The sequence below is a fragment of the Neopelma chrysocephalum genome, unplaced genomic scaffold, assembly GCF_003984885.1.
Source record: "Neopelma chrysocephalum unplaced genomic scaffold, ASM398488v2 Primary Assembly neopelma1_69, whole genome shotgun sequence".
Classification (NCBI taxonomy): Eukaryota; Metazoa; Chordata; class Aves; order Passeriformes; family Pipridae; genus Neopelma; species Neopelma chrysocephalum.
Genome location: NW_020897729.1, coordinates 3,418,392 through 3,431,206, shown reverse-complemented (window position 1 = coordinate 3,431,206; position 12,815 = coordinate 3,418,392). Strand labels below are relative to the sequence as shown.

At 50.6% G+C, this 12,815-nt stretch overlaps 1 protein-coding gene across 1 annotated transcript in view; it reads left to right on the top strand.

The window, feature by feature from the left end:
- The window catches only part of SENP5 (SUMO specific peptidase 5), a 74,189-nt gene extending 62,202 nt beyond the window's left edge, over positions 1 to 11,987 (top strand). Inside the window, exon 9 of the mRNA XM_027685673.1 lies at positions 10,865 to 11,987. Coding sequence (XP_027541474.1) covers positions 10,865 to 11,065 — 201 coding nt within the window. The 3' untranslated portion in view covers positions 11,066 to 11,987. The remainder of the gene's footprint in view (positions 1 to 10,864) is intronic.
- Positions 11,988 to 12,815: the final 828 nt, after the last annotated feature.

The following is a 12,815-nucleotide window of genomic DNA, read 5'->3' as shown; positions in this document are numbered from 1 at the left end:
CCTCATCTGTACCCATCCTTCTCCAGCTTCTTCCCAAGGGACTCCCAATACTTGTGTTGGCAGGAGAGAGTAGGGCAAGACCGGGCCAGCGCTGCTGCATTCCTCTTGCCCTTGGATCTTGAGGAGATCTCGAGGCAGATTAGCCCAATCCCCCCTTGAGCCTCCCTTCCCTGCAGGGGAGGCCTGGACCTCCGTGTCAACTCCAGTCTGCTCGGCAAGGGTTTGTCACCTCCCTGCTCCATGGCACAACACATTAGTGCATTCAGCCAAGAAGGATGCTGGCTGTCTTTGCTGCTGCTGGGTTGCATTACAGTCCCCTGTCTATGGCAATTTGCGACGCGCCATCGCCCCAGGGGCACGGCAGGATCTTCTGTTCGCCGGTTGTTCGCTGTGAGCACACAGATGCCTTTCACCCACGGGCCAAAGCTCAGGGAATCCCTGTAGGTATCTCACTCAACATGTGCCTGTTGCCCTGGAGGTGTTGGTGGGGCTGAGGTCTGGCTGTGAATGGCACAAGGCCAGGCTGGAGAGCCTCTGCCAGGACATGGAGGTCTCTGCTCATGGGGGCTGCAGTCTGTGAGCCTCCTGCCCTGGGCTGCTCTGTGTCTTAATGACTGTTAAAGAGGAAAAAAGATGTTGCCTCCTCCACGGAGGATGGAGTTTGTGAAACAACCTTATAATGTTCACTTAGTGGGCACCAGCCCTCATCCTGTGATACCTCCTGCTTTGGGCTGACCAAACAAGACAGCAGATGGAATAAGCAAATAATTTGGAGTTTTTTTCTTATTCTTTTCTTTTGTTTAATAAGACCCTCTTCCCTTCCCTGAAGTCCTAGAAAACAGCTGGGTGGAAAGCCTTACCTGATGCTGGTTTCAGGCCTGACTCTGCTCTTGGGGCCATGGTTGTTTCTTGGGGCAGTCCTGGGTCTCAGGGAAGGAAATAGCCTGGGAACGCTGAGGATGGACTGAGAATGGGAGCCTGGGGACAGCTACTGCAGCTGAGTAGCAGAGGAACCAGAGAAGAAAGGGTGGACTTATTCCTGAAAGCTCTGTTCCTCTCCCATGCACCTGAGATGCCCAGTCTTCCAAAATCTGAGCAATCCACTGTAATTTCCTCACTGGACTGGGACTGGCAGGAAGATATCTGGATAAACCTGCTTCCAGGATGCTGGGGGGCAGGGACCCCCGAAGTCTCATGCCCACTTGCCCAGCTGTGGCCCAGTCCCTGACTCGGTGGCCAGCCCCTGCCCTCTGCTGATGAGACACGGAAGTGCCAAATTCAGACCAAACAGCCCCAAATCTGAGGGGTGCCCAGTGGAGGGGGATACTGGGGGTCTGGACAAGGCTTTTTGTTGAGGTCTGCCTAGAGAGGCTGCTCCCTGCCTTGTACCTCTCACACCCAGGAACAGTTTTGTGGTACTTGGCATTCATTCCTCTATGCTTAATTTCATCCCATTTAGACCTAGTAAAAACTATTCCCTGCAAGCAATTTATTCAACAAATGTAGCTGGCACTTTCTGTTGCTGAGTTGTCCAGGAAGAGACCACAATTTTTAATGATTTTTTTCCATTCAGTGAATGCTCTTTATGTCAGTATTTGAGCTCAGGGTTATTCGTGAATGGCAGTATAGTAAAAAAAAAAAATATCCGGTGGCCTATCTGAGCTGCAGTTTGCTATTCATGCTGCGAGGCCAGGCACCTTATCACACCAAGTATTGTTTCTCTCCCCTGAATAGGAGCCCTCATCTCCCTCAACTACCTCCACTCCTACCCAGAACAAAATTAATTTCATCCTGCAACAAATCTGGCTGCTTGATTAAATGAATCTGTTGCCAGCCCTGAAAGATATCTCAGTGAGCAAAATTTCATTTCTGGTTGAACACCCACCGAGCCGGCCACAGATACAAGCGGGTGGTACCCGGAGGAGCTCAGGGCTGTATTTACACTGCTAACCTGCCTCTGACCCCCTCACTTTGGCTCGTAATGCCCTGGAAAGCAGCTCCTGAGGGTGTGTAAATACCCTGGACACCTAAGGCTCCACATCAGGCTCTCCCACCCCAATGCCTGCTCCTGGTTGGTGCCTAGTCAAGCTTGGCAGATTGAGCTCTTTTAATTTTTCCTTAAAAAATCAATCCTTCCAGCCCTTTTATCTGTTGTAGGGGAATATCACCCTCTACATTGATTTCTCTGCAATTCCTTGGTGTACTCTGAAGATCTGAGTGTGTTGCTGAACCTGGGGTTAGAGGTGTGATCCTGCTGGCATTGCATCCCCAACCCTATCCAGCTCTAGTCCTCTGTTATCCTCAGCCCAGGATGACACTGCCTACTTCTGTCACTATCCCACGCACTCTCTCTGCCTTGTTTCCAGGCACTGAGGCCCTTTTTGTTCTGTCTATCATGACAAACATAGGGGAGTACTCACGGCCGCTGCCTGGGGAGGGGTTTGCCAAAACTATCCTATTCTGGAGCATTTTATAGTAACTGTGTGATGAGGAAAAGATGGTGAGGGCTTACCGTTCTAATTAGGATCGTTTTTGTCTTGCAAGAGGGATTGGCGGGTAGTATTTATGGATACGAGTAGGTTCAGAAAAATTCCTAGCACCATCTGTTTGAGAGAGAACAGGAAGAATTTCAATATGCTTTAGACCTTGAAGAGTAATGTTTGTATAACAGGCTCATAAAATCAATTTCTAATAGTTACAGGTACCCCCTCAGGAATTTAAATAGTCTGTTAACAAAATTATTCCATCTGCCAAGCAAATACACTAAGTATGCATGCTCCATACTACATATATGGCTGCATGTGCCTTTCTCCTCCACAGCGTGCCCTTGTGTCTTGAGAGCTGGTTTCGCTCCTGGGTTACACTCAGTCTTTCCTGGTGGCACCTCACTCTATATTTCTGATTCAATGGGAGCTCACTCAGCTGCCTTTGGCCTGTCAGATGAATCATGTTATGGTCACCTTGTTCCCCAGGAGCTGAGTGTGGGGGTCGCTCTGTCCTGGTCCCCTTCCTGTCTCCTGCTTGGCTGCCCATGGGCTGCCAGGGGGAGAGAACTGGCTGCAGGGGTTAAAAGGGTTATAGAGGACAGGGGGTCTGAATGTGCAAACGGAGAACATGCTAGGGGCAGGGTCAGTCCCTTCACGCCCTGTTTGCAGCCTTTTTAAGCTGGTGTTACAGCCTGGACGTTGGGCCAGTTGGGCTTTGCTCTGCTTCCAGTCTCCTCAATCCTCCATGGCACCTCACTTTTCCATTACCACTTTGGATCCATCAGTGCCCTGCTTGTCGCCAGAACTCCAAGGCATCCTGCCTTGTATGTTTGGGAACAGGCTGACAATGCAGGGCATATGCAGGCAAACTGCAAATATGTCATCCCGTTAACTCAACAGTTTGCATTTAATGCTGCCCGTGGAGCCGTGTGACACCTCGCCAGTTCTGCAAAGGTTGTGTTCTCAGTGTTATCGGGAGTGATTTATGGTGAGAGTTAGGTTGTGTGTCCAGAATATCGATGGAGGCGTTTGCTGCCTATTGTGTTTAATAGCTGTCGGGGTCCCTCTTTTTACCATTGTGTCATTTGCTGCCTGCCAGCCTGTGCAGGTCTGGGAGTGCGTCTCTGTCGGGGCAGAGTTATTGATTACGGCGTGTTTGGAGTAGTCACTGGCTGGGTACGAGTGGTGGGTGCCTCTTCCAGATGGCTGCAGCAGGCACAGCACTCGCTGGCCACTGTCCCCAAGTCCCCTTACCCACCTGGGGCAGCATCATCGCAGAGAAGGGGCCCAACAGCGAAGGGCTCTGCCCTCCTTTTCCCACCTTGTATCAACCAGAACCAAAGTGAAATGTGAGTGACTCTTTGCTGGGGAGCGGAGCTGGAAGGCTAAAATCTGCACGGTTTTAATGGATTTACCCTCTCCACCCCACAGGCAGATGAGGCACAGAAATCCCATGGTATTCACCAGTGGTCAGGCTGGAGGTGTCCTGGAGGGAAGAAGCAAAGCCCCACATGTCTGAGGTGCGCCAGGAGACTGGGATTTCCCTCTGATGATGATCTCTTTGTGTCAGGCGGTTTCTTCTTCTTTTTAATTTAAAAATCCACATTCCCACTTCCACATAGCTCGTTATCTCAGGGCATGTGATGAGGTGTCCAGGGGTCTGTCCCGGCAGAGATGATGCAGAACACATTTGCACAGGCGGTTGGATCTGACCCCCCTCTCCCTCGGGGAGCGGGTGGTTTTCATTTCAGCCTCTTCCATTAGAAGCTCTAAGGGGAGCTCCATCTATTAACTGAGAACTGCAGGCCTGTAAATTTTGGCAAGAAAAAGTCCTTGGAAGCAAGTAATCTGTATTTTCTCAGAGCTGTTTGTCCTCCCTCTTTGCATGTACAGCTTTTGCTGGTCGGGAGGCAGGTACTGCTGCTGACTCCTTCTCCACATGTGCAGATTGATGGTGTCTGCTCCAGAGCCCGCTCCCTCTTCCCTTTCTCTCCCTCTCAGTTTTGTTCCTTCGCTTTTGAGCTGTTTCTGCTTTGCTTGGGAGACTCCTTTAGCTGCCAAGTCCTGATGTGTATCTGTTCATTTCCTAGGGCAAACACATTGATCTGTGATTTCTGTTATGATACTGCAGATTTCTGTTCCCTTTATTCTTTTTTTTTTTTAACTTTATCCTGCCATCCAGGAGGTGGTTTCTGTGCTATGGAGAAGCACAATGTTTCTAGAAAAATGTGTGTTTCCCTGCCTCAGAGCTGTGCCTAATTGAGTACAGAGCGAGCGTCCATCCCTCTTAGTTCCAGTGTAATTCATTGCGGTGTGTTCCTTTGTGATTGTGTTATTCCAGCAATAACAGCTACTCTCCTTCCAGATATTTATTCTTTTCATGAACATCAGCATACTGGCAAAGAGTTGGGATTTTTTTTTTCCATCTTAATGCTCTACTTCATAGCTCAAATCGGGGATTTATGCTTCAGGGATCTCGGAGAAGACTTTCCTCTTTTCTGCTACCTCTTTCCAGAAGCGCCATCTTTCTATGCTGGGATTTGGAGTTCTTGGACATGTGTTACTGCTGCCGGGGATGCTGCTCACTGCTTTCAGATTTGTATTTACTGCGGTGCTTTGCTCTTTAATTTTGTTGTTCTCTCTCTGGCACAGAGATGAAGTGATGCAAATAAAGGCTGGAGCGTTTGGTTTGGAGTCAAACCAGCACTGGCCATTCTGAGTGGGGGCTGGGGGGAGTGGGAGGGCAATGGGCAGCATCTTCCTGTGCAGCCGCTGCAGCTCTGGGCATCCTGTGAGGGCTGTGATGGAGGGGCAACAGCCTGGACAGAGGTGAGTGAGCACCCAAGGTGTTCCCAACACCTGGCACAGAGAGGACAGGAGGAGAAAGCGCATGTAAGACAGAGGTGCCTCCCAAATATACTGCTTACCTCTCCCTGTGCTGAGGATAATGCATTAGTTTTTCATCCTGGAAGACCTTATTTCTTATTATGAGTTAGTTTTACAGCACCCTGATGTGTGCTCAGCACTTTACAGTGCGGGGAAAAAGATGAGGTCCATGCGACAGATTTACCCGGCATTAAATCCTGACTGAATTACAAAGGAAAGAAGCAGTGTGTGTGCCCTGGCCTTCATCCTGTCCTGCTGCCACAGGAGCTTTGAGCAGCTTCTACCTTTTTTAGTGACATGAGGGGGTTTTTCTGCCCCATGGCAGCCTTGCTGCCTGCTGTGCTCTGCTTCTCGCCCAAGCCATCACTTTTGGCAGGTGGGAGTCCCACGAAAGCTGCAGCAAGGAGGGCATATGGCTCACAGCTCCCAAATGGGGACCAGCGAACAGTGCAGTGCCAGGACCATTTGACAGCCTGGCACAGTCCCCCTGAGCCACCTGCGGGTGGAGGGAAACATTGGCATTCAGCGACGGCTCATTCACCCAGGCTGGCATCTCAGCTGCAGGCTGTGCTGGAGCCAGTGGGACCTGGAAGCTGTGTCAGGGCGGGTTTGCGGCGGGAAGCCATGCTGGAGGAGGGCAGGCTGCCCCAGAGTCATGATCCATCTCAGGAGAGCTCTCTGTGCCCTGCCAGAGGGTGCCTGGGTGCACCTCAGCCCAGCCATCTGGGCGGGAGAGGTGCAGCCTGTCTCCCACAGCTCTGGGACCTACGGGGATGCTCATGCTCCACCACAGTCAAGATGGGGAGGTGATGGGCCCTCTACCTCATCCCCACCCCCAGGCGCTGCCATTGCCCTCCCCGACTGCGTGGGAACGGCTCCTGGGGCTGGAGCATGCCGAATTTCACTTTTTAAATGGGGCTTTTGGCACCCGGCCAGGCAGCGTTTCGTGTTGTCAAATATTTTGGCAAACCGCATCTCAGCTTTAGTCTGAAGCGTCTTTTGCTGGGGAAACGGCACCGAGCCGAGCAGCCAGCACAATCCCAGCGCAGAGGGGAACACCACACTGCTGGCCATATCCTGCATGGGAGCTGCTGGTGCTGGAGTGCTGTCCCATCCTGGTTGGGGGCACTGGGAACTGCACCTGGACAGAGTGACTGTGGTTAGCAGTGAAAGGGCCAAAAAAAAGGTGTTTCAAGGTGACTGAAAGGGTTTGTGAAATCAGGCTGAGCGGGACAAATTGTATTGACAAGAATAAGAAAACCCTGAAAAGTGATTTTTCAAGTCCCTCTTTTGGCTTTTTGTTCTGAAATTGCCCTGCATTAAGAAGAGAATAAAAAAAAAAATCCAGCTCTAAGTAAACTAGAAATAAGGGGACTGTATTTTTTTTACCACCTCATTGGAAAAATGAAACATATTTGTTCTGGGTCAGACAAAAATGAGCAAAGCAATCAGTTATCCACAGAGCCACGCTGCAGGCTGGTTTCCCTTCTGCTCACTCTCCTGGGCATCCTTGAAAGAATATCCAATACCTTTTTATGATGTTTGAAAGAAAATATCTCTGAGGAAAGAAAAAAAAGCAAGGTGTGATCCCAAAAAGTTCGCTTTCACAGCTTGGACAGACCCATCTTTCCCTCCCGCGGCCGCCGCTCCTTCCTCCTGCCCATCACGTTGTGTGGTTAGAGCACACATACTCACGGCTCCAGCACCATGATGGGTTTTGAAAGCCTGAGAAATCCTCCCAAAAGCCTGGTTTCCGGCCAAAAAAACCCGAGGTTATGCAAACATGCGCATAGCTTGCAAACAGGCTGTGTGTGTTGGATGGAGAGCAGCTTTACGAAGCAGGTGTGAGCTGATGCAGGAAGAGCTGCGCTGCCTGATGTCTGCACTGAAAGCCAGTGTCAGCCCACAGACTGAAACCAGGGCTCTGGAATTAGAGAAAAAACAACCAAGGAATAAAAATCTACCCCTGCAACAGCATCCCAAGCAAAATTCCACCCGATCCCAGGCCAGAGGGCAGTGCCACCCATTTCGGTTAGGGCTGCAGGACCCCTTTTTGCTAGGCCACCAGCCCACGTGACGGGCTGTGGGGTGAACTTTCCCAACCAAGTTCACCCCACAGCCCATCCCCCATCATGCTGCTGCCATCCTGGTTATGCCCCCACAGCCCTGCGGGACTTGCTTATACCTTTGTAGAGGTTTAAAGGTAGATGGCTTCTTGGCAAAGGCATCCCTGGAATCTTCTGAGCCAGTGAAACCTCCTAAAAACCAAGTTCCTAGCAGCTGCCAAGAAGAAGCTTGTTTGGGTTTAAAATGTGTTCAGAAGAGTCATTCTCTTATGAAAAACTGCGGCTGTCAAAGCACCACAGCGGAGTTGCACTTATTACATATTAATGACTCCACATCAGCTGCGTTTGCTTTACAATACCCAAATATTGGAAATATCAATGTATGAGCATTCCTGAATGTGAATTGTCAGACATGCAGATCTTGGTGCCTGGAAGCCCAGCAGAGCCCCAGCATTACCCACAGTAAATGCTCCCTGTGCCAGTGAATGCCATTGTGGAGCTGCACGGTCACAACCCTGTGAAAGCTGGGAACCAGTGGTGTGGAAGATGTGAGTCTATCTTGCTCCATCCCGGAGCTGTTGGCTGCACCGACCTCCCATTTGGATGCTTTTAGCAAACAGGGTGAAGTGGCTCGTGCCAGTGTGATAATGTGGAGGGAGGCACGTGGTGTGAAAAGCCTCAAGGGGGAAAAGGGATGGTGATGTTTGCAGTGTGGGATTTTTGACACCTGATGTGGGAGGCTGAGCAGAGCAGGAGGTGCTCTCTGGCATGGAGAGGGTCTTTCAGAGTATTTAAGCCTTTTTCTGATTGCTCCCTGAAGGGGATTTTTTGGGGACTGAATCTTATCCCCTGCGTTGCTCAGTGGAGAGGGTTTGGGGTTGTCCTGTATAGGGCCAGGGGCTGGACTTGATGATCCTTGTGGGTCCCTTCCAACTCAAGATACTTCTATTCTATTCTATTCTATTCTATTCTAGGGTCTAAGCCTCTCGGGATGACAGGGCTGAGTGTCATCCTCCCCCTTCACCTCTCTCCTCCAGGGCAGGGAGGGATGCTGCACGAGTTGGGTGAGTGCCAGGCAGAGCTGATCCTCCTGGGGCTGCTGCAGGAGAATTGGCAGAAATGGGACTGGGGACCCTGCTGCTCATGCCATTCTCTAGGCTGATAAAGGAGACTGAGGCATCTCCTCTTGCTCATTCCCTGGCCAGGTGCAGGCACTAGGAATTATCCCTTGAGATGCTTTCTGCAGCCTCTACTGTCCCCACTGCCAGGCATCAGATCCTGATGGAGCACAGTCCCTGTGCACGGCAGGGCTGGTTCTCTCCCAGTCACCTTGCTGCCAGCAGGGCAGCAGCTTGGGCTTGCCTGGGTAGTTCATCAATGATGTGTTCTTTTCTCACTCATGTCTCCAGAAGATCTTGGTGGTAGGAATACACTTCCTGGCCTCCCTTCTCCTGTGTTCATTGGGGAAACTGAGGCATGGGACGGTGGGGATGCAAGCACAGATGTCTCCTACAGCACAGGTGGGTCTGCAGCAGAGCTGGAACAAAACCCCAGGGGGTTCAGCACTTCACCTTCTGCGTCTGCTGTAAATCCACCTTCTTCCACCACTCACTGTGCTCGGCATTAGCATGATATTAGTTTGAAGGAAACGTTGACTCTCTGTTGACTTTTTTTGGTTTTTGGTTTTTTCAAAAGCATGTCATGTGGGAGTTATTAAAGAGTTGCCTACATTTTACAAATATTTCCAGGAAGAAATTTGCCAGTGGGCTGTGGAAGAGGGAGTGTGATGCTGACCAGCACAAGGCTGGCTGCCAGACCGTGCTCTCTGCTCATCCATCAGACTGTCCCCAAAACCTCCCTTCCCCCAGTGAACTGGTAACAGTAATGAGCTGGGGTGCCAAAGTATCTGTGTACCTTGCATCACCTTAGCCAAGGTGATCAAAGGCTGCTTCCCTCCTCAGCCTGGCACGGGGGGACAGTGGCCACCTGCCAAGGCGCACATTCAGTTTGGAGCGTTTGCAGCATCCCCCACCCCCAGGGATGGTGGTGCCTAAATGAGGACTGCGAGTCTGTCAGGCTTCTGCCTGTCAGCTGCCTGTTCCTTGGAGACACACGGAGCTGAGCCCTCCTGGGGGATGCCTGTGATCAGCACCGCGATGATGGTCGCTGAATCTGGGGAAAGGCTGGGGCTGGAGGGCTCCTTTCTGGGAGCTGCCAGTGAGAAGCAGGAGGAGAAGCTGTGCTTAGGGAAAGGGCTTGTTAAAAAGCTGTGGAGAGTCACGGACAAACTGAGGGGGTTCTCTGCAGGACATCTCCAGGTAACACCGAAGGGAAGAGTAATGGCAGCTCTCAGTGCCACTGAGTGCCTTGATCCCCTCGGCCATAACTCACACGGCCATGAGTCAGTGTAAAGTGCCTCCTGCACCTGCCTGCCTCTGTAACGGGTAAACAGTAATAGTTTGTGGTTAAAATATTGCCCTCAGATGGTAATCTGTGCGACATGGTTTATACAGAACAGCTGCCCTGGGAGGGGGGTAACCTCTCCATCCTTGGCAAGAGGTTCTGTACTTGTGGTGCCGGATCCCAGGTGTATGGAGAGGGATGCTGTCGGATGTAGGGTTTTGCAGGCATCGTGCATGGCTCTGCACTCCACGAAGCAGGCAAGGTGCAGGGAAGGGTCTTTTACCACTCACAATAAGAGCAGTTACTGTGCTTACAGGCAGAAATGGTATCAGTGAAACCTCAGAAGACATCCTACCCAGAAGAACAGCAACACCAAATCCACGCAACACCATTTTCCCAGAGCTGTTACCTCCCTCCAGGATGGTGGTTCCTTGGGGCTGGCTGACCAGGATAATACTGGGCAGGATTTCAGTCTGGCCCTTGAGGCTCAAAAGAGGTTTGGGGACAGACAAAAGTCTCCTGCAAGTGGGTGGCAGTGACGCAGGGCAGAGCGATGGTATTGCTGGTATGTCGAGCACCTTGTTTATTACACCTCAGACATGTCGCAACAGTGCTGGGTTGTGTAATGGTTTCCAGGAGATTTTCCTGCTTTCAGCTTTTGGGGCTCTCATTCCCAGGGTTGGTTTCTGCCAGAGGTGGTATCTGGTAGAGAGAATGAGTTAAAATCAAACTTCTTAGGTGGGGTTTTGTGTTGAGATACCAAGTGTGTGATGGAGAGAGGGAGGAGGAGACTTCCACCTTTCTGAATTTTTTTTTTTTTTTGTGAGCACCTTCCTTCCTGGGAGCTTACAGACAAGGGGTGAAAGCTGGGTGCAGCTTCCAGTCTAGGTAGTCTGATGCTACTCCATTTCAAGAAAATTGTAGGCACTGACATCATGAATTTCACCCACAGGGATTTAAGTGTTTCTGCCTAGCACCAGTAAGAGGTGGTACTTGACAAGTGGCCTTGCCTTCTCACTGCAGGAGACTGAGGATCCTGTGATCCAGCCCAAGAACTTCTATGGAACTTCTATGGCACTATTCCTGCCCCTGCCAAGTCCCAGCCCTCCTCAGGCTGAATTTTGGCACGTTCCTCCCTTTCCCTTTCCTTTGTGCAATTTTCTTCTCTCTTCTCTCCTTTCCTGGGATTGGAAGAGTTTGCACATGCAATATGAGTCACCTTGACTGCTGCAAGGTGCAAAGGACAGAGAGAGCTCTGTTCTCCTGGCAGTTCCAGTTGGGGCTTGGATAAATCCTCTGAGTTGTCAGTCAGCAAAGGCGAGCTCCTTGTTCAGCACGGGTGACCCAGGAGTTTCAGAAGCTCAAAATATTGCACAACTTGGAAGAATTATCACTGGGAAAATTACTGTAGCACCCGAGGGGAATTCAGCTCTCCACCACAAATGCGGAGGCATTCAAGCTTCTCCTTGAAGCGGCTGCAAAAATTTCTTGATTTGGCCATTTTTGTTTTCCAGAACCTCATTCAGCACATTGGCTGAAATCTTCCTGGCCCGGGTTGTGCCCCCAGCTCCGGGGGATTTTCTTATTTTTGAAAACTCCAGCTAAATGCTGGCAGAGTTATAAGGAATTGAGGGAAGCTCTTAAAATGGAAAATGTTGGGCAAGCCCAAATAGCTTTGGAGCATGTGGCATGGTGAGGAGAACCTCCTTGATGGAGACTGGGCTCCCTCGTGCTGCTGTCTGCTGTGCTCAGCCAGGCACAGCACAGATGGGCTCTGAGCATGGAAGGATGCTCCTGCCCCCATTCCAAATGAGAGCATCAAATAGTAGGGTACAGCAACACCAAACCTGCTTCCCAATGCACTTCTTTGCAGGGAGGTGCTGGGTAGCAGTTAAGGGGGACCTATCCAGCTCACTGCCATGTCCGGGTTCCTTCCACATCCGGACTTCAGCCCTCAAAGGATGAGTTGCACCACATATTTGAGCCCACGGCAAGGTCCCCCTCTGTGCTTCCCTTGCAAAGAATGAAATAACCTGGAAGCTGTTGGTCTCTGGAAGCAATTTAGCATGGGACGTGGCTATTAATTTAAATAGATTACAGAAATTTGAACTAAGCTGCATATAAATCTTCTGACCAGTTCTTTAGGCTTTGGTCTCTGTTGTTTACACTTTTTTTTTTCAATTTTTTTTCGATTGTGTTTTATTGATTCCTGAAGCTGTGATGTTTCAGTTGGAGCTCACTGCTTGGATGGCAGGCAGCTTCACTTTTCCACACATATTACCTTTCAGAGCTACTGTGAGTAGGACACAGATGTTGTTAGGTCTCAGGTAAAGCCATCAAAGGTGGACGTTCAATCAAGTTTGACATCATCTTCAACCTGAAGGCAAAGGGGTTGGTTTTGATTAGCAGCTCGCAGGGCTGAGCCTAACCCATATCAGAGCTGCTGCTGCTACTTTACCTGAATGGCAAAACCACAGATGGTAATTATAACCATAAGTGCTTACAGATTTCCTAACAACAAAGATAATTTGTTTGCTCCATGCCTTGTTAGAAGGAGAATTTTGTTCTGGTGACTGGGTGGTTTGTGAATCAGTCGTTGCCCTTTCACCCCTTCATCCCCGGCTCGGCTGTTCCCCCCAGCTGTGGCCATTAGATGTTGATCCAACCAGAAGGGTCCTGCCGAGTCTGGTCTCTGCAGCGGCCACAGAGACGCCAGCCCAGTGCAAGGAGCCATCCTGGCCTGGCAGGGAGTGTGATGCTGTGCTGACACCCATGGGATGTCCTGGGATGCTGGGCAGGGGAGGTCCTCCTTGCTAAAACCACCCTTTCCTCGTCCTATGCTTGTGCGTATAAATTCTGGGGCAATTGGGGTTAAAACTTGCTGCCAGGCTGCCCCGAGTCACTGGACAACTGCTGCTGGTCCAAAGCAGGGTAAAGCTCAGTCGCATCCCCCATGCTCATCCCATCGCCCTGC